We start from the raw sequence: 21,290 nt of genomic DNA on the forward strand, positions 1-21,290 counted from the left end.
TCTTTTTTTTTTTGACATTAAAGTCTCCAATGTGATTCTCAAATAATAGTAGCTTGTAGACTAGGGGCGTAGGATTAATTTAGAGCAGGGTAACTTTTGGCACTGTTGCCACTTAAGGGGACATTTGGGACAATTGAGTGGTTAGACTCACCTAATAAAACACCTGTCACCGTCCCCCTCTGGTTCCTCACTACCTTCCCTTCCTTCTCATTCTTTTTTCTCGTAGAATTCCCGAGGCTGCCTCTAACATAGCTCACTTGGAGAGGCTGGGAATGCGGTGGGAAGAAGGTGGATCTGGTATCAGAAGATCCAGCTGTGAGTCCCACCCACCTCTGTCACTCACGAACCTGGTGACTTTGGTCAAGTCACTTCCCTATTCTGAATGTCTGCTTCCTGAAATGTAAAATGGATAATAACGTAATAATCCCTGGTCTCTACTCTCATAGGTTGTTGTGTTGAGTAATAGGAACATATGAAAAGTATTCTGCAAATAAGCCTTATGATTACTGATCCCACAAAGACAGAGCTAATGAGGATGCTGAACCTTGCTTGTAAGCAACAAGTCCTGGTATTTGCATAAAGCGCTCCTGCAAAATGTCCTCGTAAATCTCCAATGAGATATCGTCTGTATCTTGTGTTTAATGTGAGAGAATGTTAAAGGACCTAGGTCCTTCACAATTCTGGGGTAAAAAGCTTCATTCATTCATTCATTCATTGTGGCTGAGATATTTAGGTAGGAATTATTATTCTTTAACTTTCGTTAAGGAAACATTTTAATTTAATTTAAATTTTAATTCCTAGGAAGCCAAAAAAAGAATATTCGCATCCAACCAGAAAGTTTTTAGATAGTTTCATTAAGAATGCAAGCTGGAATAAAACATTGGCTTTTATATTTAACAGTAATTCTTGGTGAGTTTAGACCAAGGAATTAAAATATGGCTTTATTACATCACTTTATAAAGTTGGCATGGTTGATATTTTCAACATGAAAATAGCTAACAGGTAAAGCATTAGGAGAGAGCCCCCAATGAAATTTCTTGGCTTCATAAAGTTACTGTGTAAAGCTGGGCAACTTGTTCCATCTCCTTGAGCTGCAAATAAAATGGGATCATAATAATGCAATTTTTATAAACTTTCTGTGCTTTAGAAATGCCTCAGGTGTTGTGATTCAGGATTATAATGAAATAAGGGAAAATTATAAACTAAGGAATTAGTTTATTTTTCCTCTGCTCTCCATCCAAACTTGTTCTGTATCTAAAAGACTTTTTCATTAACCATGAAATTTTATCACCTTCATTTTTTATTTCTACTTTCCCAACCTACTCCTGTAGTTACGCTATTATTTTGCCAATTTAACTATATTAACTTTCCCTTTACATATCTTCCTAATCTGTTTTATATTTATTGGCTCCTACAATGACCTTGTACCACATTTTACTTCCATCCATCAATTGATGGATATTTGTGTTGTTTCCACTTTCTGGCTATTCTGAATAATGTTGCTATGAACATTTGTGTATAATTTTCACGTGAACCTATGTTTTCAATTCTCTCAGGAGTGGAATTTTTGGATCATATGGCAAGTCCATGTTTAACTTAAGGAATTACTAAACTGTTTCCCAAAGTGCCTGCATCATTTTATATACCTACCGGCAATATATGAGGAATCCAATTTCTCCATATCCTGGGCTACACTTGTTATTGTTTGTCTTTTTCACTATAGCCATCATAGCGGGTGTGAAGTTATACCTCACTTAGTTTTGGTTTGCATTTCCCAGGTACCTAATGATGTTGAACATCTCACGTGCTTTTTATTGACCTTTTGGAGAATGTCTATACAAAGTCTATGCCCATTTTAAAACTGAGTTGTCTTTTTATCGTTGTCTGGTAAGAGTTGTTTTTTTAAATATTCGGGATACTAGATCCTTATAGGATGTTTGCAAAAATTTTCTTCCATTCTGTAGGCTCTTTTTTTTAAAATTGATTTTAGAGAGGAAGGGAGAGGGAGGGAGGAGGAGGAGAGAGAGAGAAAGGGAACGAGGGGGGGAGAGAGAGGGAGGGAAGGAGGGGGGGAAGAGAGAGAGGGAGGAAGAAAAACGCTGATGAGAGCCCTAGCCGGTTTGGCTCAGTGGATAGAGCGTCCGCCGGTGGACTGAAGGGTCTGGGTTTGGAGGAAGGAAGGAGATAGAAACATCCATGATGAGAGTCATTGATTGGCTGCCCCCCCACCCCCCCTGCTGTGGATGGAGCCTGTAACCTGGGCATTGGCCCTGTCTGGGAATTGAACCTCTATTTCTTGGATCACAGGTTGATGCTCAACCATTGAGCAACACTGGCTGGGCAGGGCCAGACTATTTTATTTTTGTTTGATTTTGGACAGAAAAAGCTACCTTTAATTGGGTGGCATTGTTTTGTTTTGTTTTTTGTGTCATACAACCTTTTGTTTTTAAGTCCTTTTTTCTTTTGATTTTTTTAGAGAGGGAGAAAGGAACATCGGTGCAAGAGAGAAACCTGATCAGTTGCCTTCCATAAGCACCCAGGACTGAACCCACACCCTGGGCATGTGCCTTCACCAGGAATCGAACTGGCGACCTTTCCATGCACCGGATGATAAAAACCTCATATTTTAAGGAGATAGTTTAAACTTTCAGGCTTATATTTTAAATCTAGAGTTATAAGTTTTCATTTGAATTCATTTAAGAAAAAATAAAGTTTTCTAAGATGATTACGATGAAATCTCATGAAAACAATCCGATTTGAGAACCCTCTTTTAATCTTATATGTGAACCCAAATATTTTCATTTGTTGATAAACTCAATGTGCATAAATTGAAAGGAAAACCAGGAGGCAAATTATTATGGAAATATGGATATATGGAACGTATATGATGTCAATCAAGTCTCAAGATCTGGGTTCAAGTTTTGGTGCTGGCACTTAAACTACTGGATTGGTCACTTTACAGCTCTTAGCTCCACTTTCCTCCTATAATAACTAAAAATCATTTCTGATTTACAGCTGCTTCATTGGAATGTATGAGCCTCAAATTGAGGTAATGTGCTTCTAAGTACCCCGTAAACTGTAAAATGCGAGATAGTTAATATTTGTATATAGCCGTAGTTAATAAGTAATCTTAAGAATCATTCCATAGATACTGTAAAAAATGCTCTTGATTTTTTCTTAGGTCTTAGGAAGATAGATGTCCAGAGTAGTTCCTATTACATTTTATATCCTTTAGCCTAAAAGCTTTCTGAGACTTTCCCCTTTCTAAATCTTAGTATTTAAAAAAAAAAGAACAAGGCAAATTACTCTCTGTCCATCATCTTTGCCTTCTCTCTTACACAATTTGTAATACTTTCTTCTATTTAAGGAGTCAGCAAACATTTTCAGTAAAGTGCCAGAGAGTTAATATTTCAGACTTTGTGGGCAACATAGGGTTTTGTCATATATCCTGCCCCTCCCCTTTTTACAACCCTTTAACAATGTAAAAACAATTCTTTGGTTGGTATGTAATATCTGGTCCACAGTCTAATTTTCGTAATTGTCTCAAAAATGCCTTTTAAATTTGTTTGAATCCATATCTAACAAGATCCATACAGATTACATTTGGTCGCTGTGCCTCTACATCTCTAAACTCGAGCAGTTCGCCCTCACTTTTCTTTCTTACTGCATTACGGCTTAATTTATATATGCACGCATTTACTGTATCCCCCCCCCCCCCCCCCGGCCGCCCCCAACACATTTAAAAGGCACCAAACACCGTGAACTTTCAGGTTCTGGAACCCGGTTTTATTTAGAAATACTGCTAGTGTTATAAAGGCACCTGATTTCTAAATTCATGTAAACCTCACTATGAAACTATGGCAACACAGTTTCATGCCTGTCACATGACCGCATCGCAAGTCAGCCAACCACAATTTTGTCCCGGGTAGATGCACCCTCTGCAGCAGGGGGCGGCACTGCCTCCGGGTGAAGCCGAGAGCCCCGGGAGCCCCTCCCAAGGCTAAGCCGAGAGGATGGTTTTCAAGTTGCAAACAAAGATAAACGAAGAACTTTCCTCTCAATCCGTAGATACGGTAAATTCCTAGAGAATGCGGTGCTAAGGAAACATCCTACGGAATTAAGTAATACAGACTGTAGAGGTTCTGCTTGAAAGAGCCATCAGACTTGGTTGAGAAGCGGGGCAGGGGTACCAGTGCGTGGATGGAGAGACGGGGGGCGACTTAGGGAGGAGGGGGAAGGGTCGGTTACACGGCGGTGATGAAAAAGTCAAGAGAAGCCGAAACGTGCTCGGCCGCTGCACGCCGGGAAAGAACCCGAGACTCAGGGGTAAAGCCCCCAGGGCGAGCGGAGTGGAGAGAGAGAAGGGAGCAAATCTCAAGGAGGAACTGCGGGAGGGTGAAAGGCAGTACCGGAGCCGGTTTTTCCAGGGACTGGAACAATCCGGAACCAGGCACCGGCCGCGAATTCCGTCGCCAGTTTCCCCGTGCCCAGGGCGAGGCCTGCGAGAGCCTCCGCACGCCCAGCAGGTGACTCAGGTAGCGATCCCGGGTGACTGACGGGACGCGCCGCACCCGTGCCTCCGCCGCGGGAAGTAGTCCCTGGCCGCGCGGGCGCCGAAGGGAGCAGGGCGAGGGAGCGCCGAGGTCCCGGGCCGTGAGTCCCGGGAGCGGCGGGCGCTCAGCCAATCCCTGGGAAGGAGCGAGCGGTTAGCTCGGCCCGCGGATCCCTCCGCCCGAGCTCGCTGTGCTCAGTCCGAGGGAGCCGCCATCTTGGATGCTGAATCTGGGTTCTGGAGTCGGTCTGTCTCCGCCGTTTTCACGCCTGGTTTCGGTCCGGTGAGTGTGGCATCCTCTGCGTCAAGGGTCTTTGTTTTCCTCCTGGCGCTGCGCCTGGAATCGAGAAGTCCCCAGCCCGGGGTTCAAACGACCCTAACGTGGCAAGTGAAGAGAAAGGGAAAGGTAGTGGGTGTGGGGGTCAGGCCGGAGGTCAGGCGGGAGAGGCTACGGCGCCGGGCCGCTCGGGGCCGGGGGCGTCACAGGGTCTCCAGCAGCTTGAGGACCGCTGGGCCGGGATACTTGAAGCCGCCAAACTTTCCTGTTGTCCTCCCTGTCCGGAGGCATCTCTTCCCTGGGGTGGGAACTCCGCTGCCTGGGCTCCGGTGCCCGTCGGTGAAGGGGCTCGGTCAGCACTTTCCGCACCGAGAAGCGACACCCCTGCCCCATTTCCTGTGGCCCAGAAGGATTTCGTGGTTGTCGCCATCGTCCGCGAGGGCCTGTTCTCCGAGTCCGGCGGGTCCCTGAACTGTGTCCTGGGCGGCCCAGAGTTGGGGCCTCTTTGGCTGGAGGAAATTGCCCTTTTCTGTAGCTGAATCAAACAGCGGCTGCAGCCTCTTTTCGCAGCCCCCTGCCTGTCCGATGAGACAGACCTTGTGAGGAGCCCATGGTCCTGTCCTTGCCCCTCTCTTTGTGTTGTCAGCGCTCCACTTCCGGGGTGCTGCGGCGGCCGGAGGTGAGGTCCTTGAGCTCGACCAGCATAGACTTTCCCGGGGAACGGGAGGCAAGAGCGTCTGTTGGATAATGAAATACTAGGAAAGGCATGGGAGAGCCATTTTCACTTTCTCTGGTAGTAAAATTAAAATGAGCTGGTCTTAATTCTTGGGGGTTGTAATTTTTCTGTTATGCTTACGTATTTATTTTAAACTTTGTATTGCGAAATTTTCAGACAGACAGAAGTAAAGAGTATAACGAATTCCCTCATCCAGCTTCAGCAACAACCAATTTTGGGCGGTGGGGGGAAAGCCCCAAACGCCTAAACTGACGCTGGCCTTCTGTTCGCCGCGTTCAGGTTCGTCGGAGCTTCAATAGGAGAAACTTACATACTCGGGCAAAGCTGCTGCTCGCGCCCACTGGTGGCTGGATTGTACATAATTCAGTATAACGATACCCAGATACTCTGTAATATGTAAGTCCCATTGTGTCCTGGGACTCGGTAAATTATTAATGTAGTTTAAAAGCTTCTGGAGGCAGTTTCACAAAAGGAAAATACATCTGATGTTTTCTATCAGTGGTATGCACAAGCAGACAAATACTGTTCCTGGTGTTCTTCCTTATATTGGACATCTTTTTGGTTTGTCTACTGTTCATTTACTTTTGTTTGGATATTACATGTTTTGAAGTTCAAGTTCAGAATTAACTGAGAGAAATAGGAGTTGTGCTGCTTAGATACAGAATGCACGGTAGTATACACCCTGAAGTCTCATGGGTGGAGGGGGGAGTGGTTCCGTTGATTGCAACTCTACTGTTTAATGAAAGTCATGGTAAATAGCCTTCTGTGGTCAAATATTATAGAACAGCTTTTTTCCTCCTTGGGTTTTTTACCCCTTTATTTCTTTGCATGAGAGTAGGTGTTAATGCTGTTTCTGTGACCGTAGGCACTAGTTTTGTTCTAAAAGGCTGAGACTTAGAGGAAAGATTTGAATAATAAGATGAGAATATATATTTTTCAAATTTTAATTAAATTTATTGGGGTGACATTGGTTAATAGCATTATATGTGTCAAATGCACAGTTCTAAATTATGTCATTTATATATTGCCTTTTTCTCTCACCACCCAAAGTGTAGTCTCCTCCTGTCACCTTTACCCTCTTCAACCTGCCCCCGCCCCCTTCTCTGGTAACCACCATACTGTTGTCTGTGAGTTTGTTTTGTATGTTTGTTTGTTCCTTTCTGTTTTATATCCCACATATGAGTGAAATACATGTTTTTGTTCTTTTCCGTCTGACTTATTTCACTGAGCATGATACTCTCAAGCTCCATCCATGGCAGTATTTTATCCTTATGGCTGAGTAATATTCCATAGTATATATGTAGCACCACATTTTCTTTATCCAGTCATCCATCGAAGGACACTAAGGTTTTTTCCATGTCTTGGCCACTGTGAATAATCCTGCAGTGAACATAGGGATACATATGTATTTATGAGTAAATGTTTTAACTTTTTTTAGTAGATTAACAGAAGAGGAATTGCTGGGTCATATGGGTCAAATTAAGATTCTTAATTTTTGAGGAACCTTTATACTGTTTTCCGTAGTTGGCTGCACTAATTTACATTCCCACCAGCAGTGTATGAGGGTTCCTTTTATCAACATCTCTCCAACACTTGTTATTTCATGTCTTATTGATTATGGCCATCCTAACAGGTGTGAGGTAGTTTCTCATTGTGGTTTCCATTTGCATTTCCCTTAGAGCTAGTGTAGTTGAACATTTTTTCGTATATTTGTTGGTATGTTTTGGGAAAAGTGTCTGATCAGATTCTCTGCTTTTTTTTTTTTCTTTAATCCTCACCCGAGGATATTTTTTCCATTTCATTTCAGAGGGAGTGGAAGGGGGGGAGGGGAGAGAGAGAAATGATGTCAGAGACACATCGACTGGTTGTCTTCTGCATTCACCCTGACCAGGGCTGGGGATTGAGCCTACAATTGAGATACGTGTCCTTGGCTCGAATCGAACCTGGGACGCTTCAGTCTGTGGGCCAATGCTGTAACCACTGAGCCAAACTGGCAAGGGCATCTCTGCCCATTTTAAAAAATAGGATTTTTTTTTTTCTTTTTGTTGAATTGTAGGAGTTCTGTATGTATTTTGGATATTAGCCCCTTTTTGGAGGTATTGTTTGCAAATATCTTCTGCCATTTGGTTGGTTGCCTTTTGTTTTTGTTCATGGCTTCTTTTGCTGTACAGAGCTTTTTAGTTTGATGTAGTCCCTATTTTTGCTTTTACTTTCCTTGCCTTTGGGGTCATGTTCACAAAAGCCTCTCTGGGACCAGGGTCTGTAAATTTAGTACCTATGTTTTCTTCTAGAGATTTTATTGTTTTAGGTCTTATATATGTCTTTAATCCCTTTTGAGGATGGTGTCAAATAGCAGTCTACTTTCATTCTTTTGCATGTGGCTTTCCAGTTTTCCCAGCACCATTCATTGAAGAGGCTTTCCTTTCTCCAGCATATGTTTTTGGCTCCTTTGTTGAAAATTGGTTGCCCGTATATGTGTGGGTTTATTTCTGGGCTCCCAGTTCTTTTCTCTTGGTCTGTGTGTCTGTTTTTCTGCCAATACCATACTGTTTTGATTAGTGTAGCTTTGTACTATAATTTCACGTCAGGGAATGTGGTAACTCTTGCTTTGTTATTTTTTCTCAGGATTGCTTTGGCTATTTGGGCTCTCTTGTGGTTCCGTGCAAATCTGATGATTTTTGTTGTTGTTCTACTGGGTATCCCCCCAAAATATATACACACTTTAACAGCTGATAGCTCAAGTTTGAAAATGAAATGTATTTTAATAAACACTGCCTTTATAATTATTCAAAGTGTGTGTATACGTATTTTTGGGACACCCTGTATTTCTTTGAAAAATTCTTTTGAGATTTTGATGGGTGGCATTAAATCTGTGTGTTGCATTAGGTAATGTGGCCATTTTAACTATGTTGATTCTTCCAATCCATGAACACGGAATATCTTCCCATTTATTTGTGTCATCAGCTTCCTTCAGCAATGTCTGTAGTTTTCAGTGTGCCAACCCTTCGCTTTGTTAGGTTCATTTCGAGTTATTTTATCCTTTTTTGTTACAACTGCAAATGGAGTTATTTTTATTTCTTTTTCTGGTATTTCATTGTTAGTATATAGGAACGCAAGGGATTTTTTTTGTCCGTTGATTTTTGTATTCTGCAACTTTGCTTTGTTTGTTTGTTTCTGATAGTCTTTTGATGTTCTCCATATAGTATGTCATCTGCAAAAAGTGACAATTTTACTTCTTTATTCCAGTATGGATGCCTTTTATTTCTTTCTCTTGCCTGATTGCTCTTTCTAGGACATCCAGTAGTACTGAGTAACAGTGGTAAGAGTGGGTATTCTTTTTTTGTCCTGATCTTAGAGGCAAAGCTGTCAGTTTTAAGGTGAGGTTTTTGGGAGAAATAGGCAGCCTTCCTGCTTCTTTGTTTTATTATCACTCCACTCCTACACCAATACATAGATACCTATCAGCAAAATCTTTCAGCTCTTCCTTCAAAATAGATCTCAAGTCGAATCACTTTCCCACCACCACCTGCTTACTACCTCCGTCTAAACTCTTCCGTCTGTTGTCTGGAATATAGTAATAGCCTTCTCCTTTGTCCTCTTGCTTCCGTCATTATCCTCCCCAATCAGTTCTCCACACAACAGCCAAAAAGACCTTTAAAAAATGTGAATCAGGTCATGTCACTTGCCTGTATTAGAAAACCATTCTGGTTTGTCAAATAATCCATCCTCTAACTGGTGTTAGTTTCTGAACTAATTTTAACTTAAAAATGGCCATTGTGCTTCTTAATCTTTTAACAGGAAGAATACCACAGCATGCTGGGCTCTGGATTTAAAGCTGAGCGTTTACGAGTCAATTTGAGATTAGTCATAAACCGTCTTAAACTATTGGAGAAAAAAAAAAGTGAGTAATGCATGATTGCCCATATTTTCTCTCCCAAAATACATCACTAAGTCTTAGCATCTCGGTATTAGCTCTTTCAGGCTAAGTACTATGAAGTTAGGGATCCTATATCCTTTAAACTTTGGATATATCTGGGTAGATTGAATCACTTTGTTGCAGGGAAAGAGACATACTGTTACTATGGAATAGGTAACATGACTCCTGAAATTTCTGGGTACACAAACAATATTCTCACCTAGACAGAGTAGCAAATTCTAGAGTAGATTTGCTAAGGGAGTGAGTGAGGACATAGTAGAAACAAACATCCACTTGTCTCTGTTGGGGTGGATGTCTGCCTGCAGGCCTGGGCCCAGTATACTACTGCTGTGTGACTAGAGTGGGATTTATGCCTTAGCCGAACTGGCCCAAAAAGCGAGGAAAGAGATTGCTGACTACCTGGCTGCTGGGAAAGATGAACGAGCTCGGATCCGAGTGGAGCACATTATACGAGAAGACTACCTCGTGGAGGCCATGGAGATCCTGGAGCTGTATTGTGACCTGCTGCTGGCCAGGTTTGGCCTCATTCAGTCTATGAAGTAAGTTTTTTAAAAAATATATCTTTATTGATTTCAGAGAGAGGGAGAGGGAGAGAGAGATAGAAACATCAATGTTGAGAGAGTCATTGATCGGCTGCCTCCTGCACGCCCCCTACTGGGGATCGAGCCTGCAACCCAGGCATGTGCCCTGACCGGGAATTGAACCCCGATCGCCTGGATCCTAGGTCGATGCTCAATCGCTGAGCCATGGCCAACTGGGCTGAAGTAAGTTTTTTTAGTCTCTTTTTTTTTCTTGACTGATGTATAATTGATATAGAAAAACTACACATACTTAATTTATACAGTTTAATGAATTTGGAAACATACACACATCTGTACACAAATACCACAATCAAGGCCATAACATCACCTTCAAAAGTTTCCTTGTATTCCCTGCACCCCTTTCTTTTTTGGTAAGAACACAACATGGGAAGTACCCTCTTAACAAAATTTTTAGGCACACAATACAGTATTGTCAATTATAGGTACAGTTTGTTCAGCAGAGCTCTAGAACTTATTTATCTTGTATAACCTTAATGAAGTAAGATATTTTGATCCAAGACCTAAATAAAATCACCTGTGGAATTTGAGAAAGGAGTGATACTGGTCTTTCTACGTGCAGGGGTGAGCACTAAGGGACTATTTGACATACCCAAGTACCTTTTCTTTACTATTCACTTGAAGGTTTGATCTCATTGTAGACAACTGTTGAAAATACAGAATCTGAATTCGAAGAGGCCTAAGTTTGAGTCTTGGCTGACTATTTCCTGACTTTGTGACCTTGGGCATGTCATTTAGTTTGAGTTTTCCCAGAAGTAAAATAGGATGATGGAAATGGCTAGAAGTTTAGTTATTGAAAATTTAATGAGATTTGTGAATAGCTCTAGAGTCTATCTGGATATATTGTACAAATGTTAGGGTTATTGGTTTGCTTTAAAGAATGTTAAATTTTATTAATTTTTCTTTAATTAGGGAGCTAGATTCTGGTCTGGCTGAATCTGTGTCTACACTTATCTGGGCTGCTCCTCGACTCCAGTCAGAAGTGGCCGAGTTGAAAATAGTGAGTACAACCAATTTCATGATGTCTGTAGTTTTTCATATTGTTAGAAAGGTTCGTTAACATAAGTCATTTCTACTTATTTGATCAGGTATTTTGTACCCTTCCCATACTGCCTTTGACATGGGCTTTGTAAATTTGTTTCTTCCTCCTTTTCAGGCCTTATATCATAGAATAGAAGAGTGTTTTGGAAACTTGAATAATTTTTCTAAGGAGCAAAGTTTTGTGTACCCTCAGTTTTGTCTAAAATTATTTTTATTGCAATATATTAACTTAAAAAAGGCCTTTCAGAATAAGAGACAATAAGCATTTATTTGAGATCAATAAGAATAGCTATTGGGGACTCACTGATTCAGGCAGAAGTCCAAATAGTGTTTCGATTAGGAGACAAAGGCAATGGGTATTTATGAGAAGGGGAAGGGGGAAACGCTAGAAGGAAGGCATTTCTATTGGTGGAGATAACGATGTTAATTCTAAATAATGTTTCGGTAGTCATCGGTTCAGTAGTCATAATAACTGCTTTCTTGTTATCTTGGCAAACAGTTCTTTGGGACACATTATTGCCCTAAGCCCAGCCCAAAGGTTATTTTGCCCTGTTAATATTCCAAAGATTTGAGGCATAAGTTATGTAAAGCAGTTCCCTTGGCATGGGAGCTCTGGTTCCATTTTAAAGTGGTGCCATTTTTTTTATTTTTTGACAAATGTTGTTTATGTATGTACAAATAGAAAAGTCCTTATACAACTGTAAACCAGTAAAGTTAAAATAGCATTTTAGATGTTATGCTTCATGCAGTCCACAAATATTTATTGAACAGATATTATAAGCTAGGTGGGCACTGAGGGTACTGTGGTGAGCAAAATAGGATACCAGCCCTATACTTGTAGCTTAAAGTCTAGCAGAAGAGACAGACATTAGCTAAAAAACTGCCTGCCACACATGGGTATAGTACTGACTCAATTGAAAACAATTCAGTTGAGTTATTTTCTCTCATTTTCTTTCTACATTTTTGTATATTTGCTTTGTCTTCTCTAAAATTGTCTTAGTCTTATCTACCATCTTTTGAGATTTTCTTCTGTTTTTAAGAGCTCTTTTTAATTCTCTTAATATTTTTTTTATAGTCTGTTGTTTCTGTTTCATGGCTACAGCGTCTTCTGAGAATATTACAGTATCTTTTTAATTTTTGTTTTCTTAATGTTTGTTTTCTAATTCTTAGATTTAGACTTTTATAGTAGGGGCTTTTCTCAAAGTTTTGGTGATTCTTGGCTGTTGGTTTATTTTATTTTATTTTTTTAAGTATATCTTTATTGATTTCAGAGAGGAAGGGAGAGGGAGAGAGAGAGAAACATCAATGATGAGAGAGTCATTGATCGGCTGCCTCCTGCACGCCCCCAACTGGGGACCGAGCCCACAACCTGCGCATGTACCCTGACCGGGAATCAAACCCCGATCTCCTGGATCCTAGGTTAATGCTCAACCACTGAGCCACGCCTGACTGGGCTGTTGGTTTATATTTATGAGTGAGACAAATTGGAACCTCTTGTATGCCTGGGTGGGGCTTATTGCCAGATGCCTTCATTGTTGAATGATCTGACTAAGCCCTTTCTCAAGGGAACTCCAGACTGTCAGGAACTAGTTTTCTTTCCTGGGGTTGGCCATTTTCCTCAGAGAGGAATCCTACACCTGGGAGGTATAAGCTGGCTGTCAGCATTTCTGAGAGCCCACGAGAGAAGGAAGCCCAGGGTCTCATTCTTTTCTCGTAGAAGACCTACACTTAATTCAGTTTCTCTGCTCTCTGCTGTGGTTGGAGTCCAGAGCCCCTTTAGTTTAACCTCCCCAGAGAGTAAACCTGTATTCTGATACAGTAGGGAGAAGAAACATAGTTTTGTGGGTAGAGAAATGGGAGAGTAAGGCAACTGCTGCTGCTGCTTTTTAATGGAAATACTTTTAAAATTTAAATTGAATTTATTGGGTGACATTGGTTATTGAAATTATACAGGTTTCAGGTATACAATTCCATAATACATCTTCTGATCTATTATAATTGTGTTTACCACCCCAAGTCAAGTCTTCTCCCACCACCATTTCTCTCTCCTTTACCCTCTTCTACCCCCGTCACCATACTGCTGTCTGTGTCAGTGAGTCTTCCTTATTTTTTCTTTGCTTAAACCCTTCTCACCCAGCCCAACCCTCTCCCCTGACAGCTGTCAGCGGCAACTGCTTCTTGTAGTTTTAATCTCAGCCTCATTTTTAGCTTCTCCTATACTCCTCCTTTATATCAAGATTAATTCCAAATGAAACAAAGATTTACATGTTTTTTAAAAATGAAACCATAGAAACTTGAAGAAAACTAGGCTAATTAAGAAAATAATCTCATACCTAAATATGCCACAGACCCCAAACGCCATATACAAAGAATGATAAAATAATATAAGCGAGTATTTAAAAATGCTACATTAATATAAAGCAGAACATTATCAAAAGATAAATGACAAGCTGATAAGTACCAGGTATCCCTGAAAGTCTACACATTGGACAGTGAGTGCCCCTTCACTGGGCTCCCAGGTGTTGGGACCACTCTGGTCCAGTGCCACTGTCCTCTCTCCTGCCTGGACTACTGTAGTAACTTCCTGAATGTTCTTCCTATACTTGCTTTGGTTTTCTTTAGTTTGTTCCCCATTCCATCAGAACTGAGGGTTCTGTTCAAAACGCTGATCTGATCCTGTTACTATGCCTTGTTTTAAAGCCCTTTAGTATCTTCCTCTTGTGCTTGTTGTAGAAACAAAACTAATATGGCCTCCATGGCCCTGCATTGTCTGGCCCCCCTCTTGCCTTCTTCATTTCCTACCACATTCCTCCCTCAGGATCTGCATTAGGGGCTCACTATCCTATTTTGGCTTGAAGATTGATGGCCCTGCTTTTCCATCAGAGGCCTTTGCACATGTTTTCTTTTCCTGGAATGCCCTTACTTTCCTCCTTTAGTTAACTCCTAATCATCCTTTATATCTTAATGAAGCATCACTTTCTTCTGGGAACCTTATATTTTTTTAGATCAAATTTATTGGAGTGACATTTGTTAATAACATGAGTTTCAAGTGTACAGTTCAAGAATACATATCTGTATATTGTATTGTGTGCCCACCACCCAGTTACCTGACTTAAATTTTTTTATCAGATCCGATTCTACTGTCATAAGCTGTTGATAGTATGGTGCACTATCCCTTGGTAGTACTTATCACAGCTGCACTTTTACTTTTACCTGTGTGATTGAATAATGACTGTTTTCCCCAGGGACTATAAGGCTAAGAATAGGAACAGTATCTGGTTTTGTTCATCATTATTTATAGTGTATATCATAATGCTTATTCTAATGTTTTGCATATAGTTGCAGCTCAGTGAATGGATATATGAACTAATAACTAAGTGAATTAGTTGTACCCCTTAAGGTTTTATAGACCCCAGTTCTTTGGATATCCTGTATTAGAAGCCTGTTTACTGTTAATAGGAGTAAGTTTGAAGCAGACTATAGGAACGGTTTCCACTTTTATTTACTGTTCTTTTTTCTCTGTAGGTTGCTGATCAGCTCTGTGCCAAGTATAGCAAGGAATATGGCAAGTTATGTAGGACCAACCAGATTGGAACTGTCAATGACAGGGTGAGGAATATACTTGTTTACTGTGAAGCAGTGGGCAGGGTGGGACAGGTTAATTTATTGCCTGCAGTGATCTAATAGTTACCACTATATGGTAGGGTTAATCTAGGGTTGCACATTTCATAGTGAGGGTGAAAGGAAGGCCCTCTGGTAGGCAGTGCAGTCTTTTACCAACACCTGGGTCACCTGGGTCATATGGAACCAGAAAATGATGTGAGAGACATGGGGCTTGTAATGTACATTGTGACTAGAAAAAAATAATTTAACTGGTCTGAACCCCCTTTTTTTGGTCTCAGTTTACCTATAAAATGAGAGGAACAAAATGTAAAAGTGAGACAGGTTAGACCTAGGCTGGTTGGTGTAGATGCATCTTAAACCTGGGTCTTCTAATTACAGCTAATGCACAAATTGAGTGTGGAAGCTCCGCCCAAAATCCTGGTGGAGAGATACCTGATTGAAATTGCCAAGAACTACAATGTGCCCTATGAGCCTGACTCTGTGGTCATGGTAAGTGTAGTGTCTTTGAGAGCACACGGAAGAGTCTCTAGACACCACTGTCTTTGACCATATTCTCTGCACTGCAGTTTGTGTGTGAAAGTTTAAACCTTTGCCCAGTTAGTGCCCTTTGGGTAAAAATAATTGTGCCTACATATCTCAGTGTATTTAAGGATCAGATGAAATGAATGCCTGAAAGCACTTTGAAAAGGTACCAACCCTGATGCTTATAGGGCACCTGTGATGTGCCAGAAAATTCACAGGAAGCTGAGAATAGAGATATATAAAAACAGGATCCCTGTCCTAAAGAGGCTTACAGTGTAAAGAGGGTAAATATGCCAATACAGTAATAATTATTCAGCATTTAAGGTCAGTTGGGTTTAGTAGATGCTTTGGTATGCTGCTTAGACAGCCCCCATCCCACATTTTCAGAACAGAAGCTCGAGAGTATTGGTCACTGGGATCTCACACAAAGTTGAGTGTCCCTTTAGCAATGGCCCTCAGAAGAGAGAGTTTCCTTACTCAAAGTCTTTCCTAAGGGCAGCTTGTATTCAGTAACTGGTCAATGCAGGGATTTAAAGACACTTCCGTTCTGACACAGTTGGGGACATCTGCTGTAGACTTATCCTACCTAGCTCCAGAGCTCCCTGGGGAATTGGCTGAAGCCTTTGATTGCATGACAGCCCAACTTCTTCCTTTTCCCATCCCTGTTTCCTTCACTTTCACACAGGTCGTTATCCCGAGACCTCAGTAAACTTCCTTCATGCTAATGTCCATCTCAGTCTGCTTCCTAGGAACCTCCCCTGTGATATGGGGTGATGATATGGATTTCTCTTTCTCAGGCAGAAGCTCCCCCTGGAGTAGAGACAGATCTTATTGATGTTGGATTCACAGATGACGTGAAGAAGGGGGGACCTGGAAGAGGAGGAGGTGGGGGCGGGTTCACAGCACCCGTTAGTGGACCTGATGGAACAGTGCCTATGCCTATGCCTATGCCCATGCCCATGCCCACTCCAAGTACTCCTTTCTCATACCCACTTCCAAAGGGACCAGTAAGTATACATATAAATGTGATGTAACTTCTTGAAAGTGTAACAGAAGATGACAAGTTGGCTCTGTAAATATACTCAGGAGTTATAGGTTGTCAAGAGGATTTAGCAGTAACATTTGGTGTTAGCTTAATTATATTGTGTAAAAAATATTGGGATTTAGAGAATGTCTTCTGGTTCAGCTATAGGTAATGCAGTGGGAAAATCTGGAGAGGGTGCTAGGAAAACTTTTTTCCCACTGAACATATTTGGGGCCTGTTCCAGGCATATTAGTAGCTTTTTCCAAAAAATGAATACACTCACTTATTACCAAGTACAGAAACCTTTTTTGTACAAGATGATGATCATTGTTGTAAAGTCTAATAATCGTCCCCAAGCAATTGATATAGTAATTTGAATAGCCTTTCGCTACAGATCTTTAAAAATCTGGAATCCTTCTGATGACGTGGTTATTTTGAATTTTTTTCCTTTTGGGGCTCTTGTATATATTGACATGTATAGTAAGTTCTCATTTAATGTTGTCGATAGTTCTGTGACTTGAAGTGAAATGATGTATTATGAAACCCAATTTTACCATAGGCTAATTGATAGAAACAAGAGTTACTTTCCTGTGGCATTCAACATTATAATGAAACGACATTATTTGAGGACCTACTGTGTATATAAAGTTCTTCCTTCCCATACACAAACCTGAGAAAATTGCTATTTGGGCGCAGTGTCTCTAATGTTGCCTTTTTCTTCTTGCAGTCGGATTTCAATGGATTGCCAATGGGGCCTTATCAGGCCTTTCCCAATATTCATCCACCTCAGATACCAGCAGTTCCCCCATCATATGAATCTGTAAGTGCCTGAGCCTCTTTATAAGCAGCAGGAGAGTGAATCCCACGAAGAGAGAGCAAAATAATGGCCAAAGGGAAGGCAAAGTTTTTATCAACTCCTAGTACCAGCATTGTTCTTGCTTTGGATTTTTGTGTTGCTTTAACATAACCCTGGAAGTGGGGTGTGGTGGCAGCAGCATCATTGGTGGCAATGCTTTGTCTGCAATTCAGCCAGGAATCAGGAGGGAGCTGCAGATCTTAGAAAGTTCTAGTAGGGCACTTAACCAGTTTGTTTTTTTTAAACTATGTAGATAATTACTTGGAGCTAGAATATCATAATAATTATACTACCAGTTTTATAAATTCTCAGTACTGTATAAGGAATAGTGACCAGATTTTTGACGTAACAGAAGTGTCCATTTAGTAAATTTCAGCCTATAGCATTAATTTTACATTTTAGTCTTGTAGTTAAAACTTGCTATAATGGAAACAATGCTTTGAACTGTGTAGGTGGTTGTAGCAGCTTTGGTTTAGAATTAAATTACTTGTTTTCTGCCAGCCTCATTTGCCCAGCTGGCATACACAGCCTTTTGAGAGCTGTTTCCATCTGATGCATTACTGAGGAAAAAAATTGGTGTGGCATTTGCTGTGGAAATTACTCATCTAGGGAGGTTCTCCTGTTCCTGAGCTTGCTTCCTGTTCTTTCCTTTGGATGTTATCTTGGGCCTGAGTTTTTCTTATGTTTGGTCTTGCTGCATTGAAGCATTGCCCACAACTGTTTCTAGGAATGAGGCAGATGATCCTCATCGGTATTTGAGGACTTGGTTCTTGGAGATGAAGTTAGTGGTTTAGTGCTTTCTCTCTGCCTGGAAGTTGAAGATACCAGATTAAAGAGGTGTTGCTGTGTGGTTAGAATCTCTTTCCCTGCTCCGTGGTTAAGAGTTCAACATGGTATCTATCTGTTTGGAAGATCAGGACAGGAGTGGGGGGCAGGTTCTGTTGCTTTTGCTGAGCAGCTTAGCTTTTGGAAAGCACAGGGGCTCCTATACCATATCTGTACTTTCTCCAGTGATGCCATTGCTTTCTTTGGTAACAATTTTTGTGTTTCAGGTTGATGACAGTAATGCTAATAAGAATGTCTCTTCTGCACAGATTATTGGTGAGTTAGAAACCCTCAAGGCTCAGTGCTGAGCCCTTTGCTATTTTCTCATTACTGTTCCTCCCTCAGAGATGGTTTTCCTGTCCACAGCATTCAACCTGCATGTCCTATCCTCCCTCCAAATTCAGTATGGCAAAAACAGAACTCAGGATTTCCCTCTTCTATTCCAAAAGAAAAATATCTTCCCTGGCCCCAAATCTCCCAAGTTCCCTGTTTCCTTTTCACACATTTTTATTTTTTCAAGTTCTTTATGTTCCTGCTGATTCATCTTCCATTGTGTCTAGAAATTTAAAAAAGGAGGGGTAAATAGACACAAATTATAAGTGAATAGCTCAGTGACTTTTTGCAAAGCAGGCATGCTCATGTAGCCGTCTATTTAAAAAATAGCAGCCTAGAAACCCAGAGGACGTATATATTTTGATGAGTTTTGATATTACATGGGGTGTCTATACACACATAGGATATGTAACCACCACCTCAGTCAAGTTATAGAACATTTCTATCAGAATATTTCTATCATCCCAGAAAAGTTCCCTTTTGTTCCTTTTCAGTCAGCTCCACCCCATAGGCAAGTGCTGTTCTTATGTTGTAATGCTATAGTTTAGGTCTGCTTGTTCTAGAACTTAGATATAAATAGAAACATACAGTAGATAGAGAGGGGCGGTGAGTTTTAACTTGTAATAGGATCTGATCTGTATTTATAGTCTTCCATTTTGTATTTTATATCAAATAAGATTGACATTAACATTTCTTGTAAAAAAATTCCCCCCCAAGCCTTAAAGAGTAGCTTCTTCTCAACAGAATTCTGGTACCACTCCAGACTTTGGACTTTGTTTTTATGGGTGCAGGCGTTTGTGAGCAGGCCTTTATGAAAGGGGACAGTTTCTTTAAATCAGTGCTCTGTGTACTTACCTTTAGAATTAAAAAATTGTAATTTAAAAAGGAAACTAGTTTTTCTACTGCATTTTGATTGACTTGTTTCTGCCAAGGGGACTGGGCTCTGACCCACTTCTTTGGCATTTGTAACACTGTGCTCCTTGCCCTAATTTAATTAGGTCCTGGACCCAAGCCAGAAGCCTCTACAAAGCCCCCTTCAAGACCTGTGGATACCTATGACAACTTTGTACTACCAGAGTTGCCATCTGTGCCAGATACACTACCAACTGCATCTGCCGGTGCCAGCACCTCAGCATCTGAGGACATTGACTTTGATGATCTTTCCCGGAGATTTGAAGAGTTGAAAAAGAAAACATAGGCATCTCAAACCAGGCAACATCCAAGTTCTGCAAGTTGAAACTGAGCAGTTTCTCCTTCTAACAAAGAATCTCCATGAAATTCTGTTTCATCTCTTAACCATCACCGAGCACATTCTTCCTCTGGGCTCTCTTCCTGCTCTACCAAATTGTGGTGCTTTCCATCCAGTTCTTTATTGCTCCTAAGAGATGAATGACTAGAGACACTGAGGCCAGAGCAGCTGACTCCTGTAAGCCGTGCTTGTCTGTTTCCTGTCAGTATGAGCCCAGGTTCTCTCCTCGCCTGTCCCACCTTCCCTCTACAGGGGAGTGAGAACGTAAAAGCATTGTGGGGAGAGCTGACAGATGGCTGGGTTATGGAAGAGAGTACTTCATGAAGTGTCTCAGCTCTGTGCTGAGGTTCTAGACTTAGAAACACACCCCACTCTACAGAGGGATTTATGGTGCGTGAGAATCAAGGCTAAAATGTGTATTTTCTCGCTCTAATATGAATGGGAGAGAGAAAATGACTCAGGAAGCCACTGTAACAGTTCTTGGAAGCTGGGTCCTCTCATTGGCATATACTCTACTCCTTGCTGCAGGGCAGTGTTTCACCTGGATCCAGTTGCAAAGTTTATTTGGAGAGTTGATGGCCTCTCATACTTTTACTGGATTCACAGGGAGCCCTCTGTGGCCTGTTGCATTACTAACGAAGGACAGGACGCATATTGGTCACCATTCAAGGCTAAGGTGGGCTTCCAGTTGCCTTAATAGAAGTATTCAAGTCTCTTGAATAGTGAGCTGGAAAGCCTACAGGAGAAGAGGGGTCCCTGTTTTCATTTGAAAACTTGAAGATTAAGAGAACCTTTAAAAACTGATCTCAAATTTTAGTGCCCCTGTGGCTGTAATTGTTCGCTGCTTTCCTTGATGGATGAGACTCTAATTACTGTTATAACTAACATGCTCCTTTGCCCCCTAGCTAAGGCCATTCTTTTCCACAGGGATGGCTTTGGGATCGGAAGATAAGACTCGCTTCTGTGTATCTGTACATACCTGTTTCAAGCAACCTTTCTTTAATGTTTTTGACTGGTTTGTATCTCATAGCTTGGTAGCTGATAATAAAGTTAAAAATTCTGTGCCCTGCTTTCTCCACTGGTTTGGTTAGATGATGAGCTGCAAATTTGGATTTTAGTGGAGAATATTTTAAGCAAGTGACCTATGCTGGGCACAAGCCAGACCTTACCTTTGGCTCCCTGGGTAACGTGGATGTCTGCGGCAGTAAGGAGCCCATTCCAGTCTTTCTGTTTAAGCCCAGATAGCATCTGTGAGTTGGCTTGGTTACTCCTCTGGGGCTTTGTGGAGGCTTTCAGGACCTAATTAAATTAGGGCAAGGAACACAGTGTTAGAAATGCTCCCCATCAGCCAGATCACATGCTTGTATCTTTATTTCTAATAAGCTGCAGTGGGCTCACATCTGACTCACTGGTATTTCCTACAGCCATCCTAGAACACGGGTTGTGTTACTGGCATTTCTGGCAGCAGAACCAGTTAAATATGTCACTCTTGCAGTGTTAAGACTTTCCTGACAGTGCCAAGATCATAAACATAAGGACTTTCAGCGAAGGGGATTTTGATTCCTCACTGACAAAATTAACAAAGTGTACTGTAAACAGCTATAATTTTCTAAGCTTACGCCATGCAAAAATAAGTATTTGCTAGGCGATAACAGGGTTAAGACAGTTCATTTTTTAACACTTAGTGTCAGTGTCCGTTGCTGTCACAGCTGTTC

The 21,290-nt window shown here is 41.3% G+C and overlaps 2 protein-coding genes across 2 annotated transcripts in view; one reads left to right on the forward strand and one right to left on the reverse strand.

Annotated features, from left to right (window-relative positions):
- The first annotated feature begins 4,737 nt into the window (after positions 1-4,737).
- Positions 4,738-20,637, forward strand: IST1 (IST1 factor associated with ESCRT-III). The gene is made up of 10 exons (XM_016196004.2): positions 4,738-4,835; positions 9,364-9,466; positions 9,861-10,041; positions 11,014-11,101; positions 14,668-14,751; positions 15,145-15,255; positions 16,086-16,295; positions 17,040-17,132; positions 18,221-18,269; positions 19,325-20,637. The coding sequence occupies exons 2-10, from the start codon at positions 9,379-9,381 to the stop codon at positions 19,522-19,524; spliced, it is 1,104 nt and encodes a 367-aa protein (XP_016051490.1). The 5' UTR covers positions 4,738-4,835; positions 9,364-9,378; the 3' UTR covers positions 19,525-20,637.
- PKD1L3 (polycystin 1 like 3, transient receptor potential channel interacting) overlaps positions 20,247-21,290 on the reverse strand; it is a 41,477-nt gene continuing 40,433 nt past the window's right edge. The window contains exons 29-30 of the mRNA XM_087827410.1: positions 20,745-20,874; positions 20,247-20,311 (exon numbers count right to left, since the gene is read on the reverse strand). Of these exons, the coding sequence (XP_087683536.1) occupies positions 20,247-20,311; positions 20,745-20,874 (195 nt within the window). The remainder of the gene's footprint in view (positions 20,312-20,744; positions 20,875-21,290) is intronic.

This window comes from Miniopterus natalensis, chromosome 18 (assembly GCF_054644295.1).
Source record: "Miniopterus natalensis isolate mMinNat1 chromosome 18, mMinNat1.hap1, whole genome shotgun sequence".
Classification (NCBI taxonomy): domain Eukaryota; kingdom Metazoa; phylum Chordata; class Mammalia; order Chiroptera; family Miniopteridae; genus Miniopterus; species Miniopterus natalensis.

Excerpts from the sequence above, each read along its gene's own strand:
- IST1 (XM_016196004.2), top strand. The coding sequence starts at position 9,379 with ATGCTGGGCTCTGGATTTAAAGCTGAGCGTTTACGAGTCAATTTGAGA. Across the intron at positions 15,256-16,085 it reads AGCCTGACTCTGTGGTCATG|GCAGAAGCTCCCCCTGGAGT; the intron begins GTAAGTGTAGTG and ends TCTCTTTCTCAG. Across the intron at positions 17,133-18,220 it reads TTCCCCCATCATATGAATCT|GTTGATGACAGTAATGCTAA; the intron begins GTAAGTGCCTGA and ends TTTGTGTTTCAG.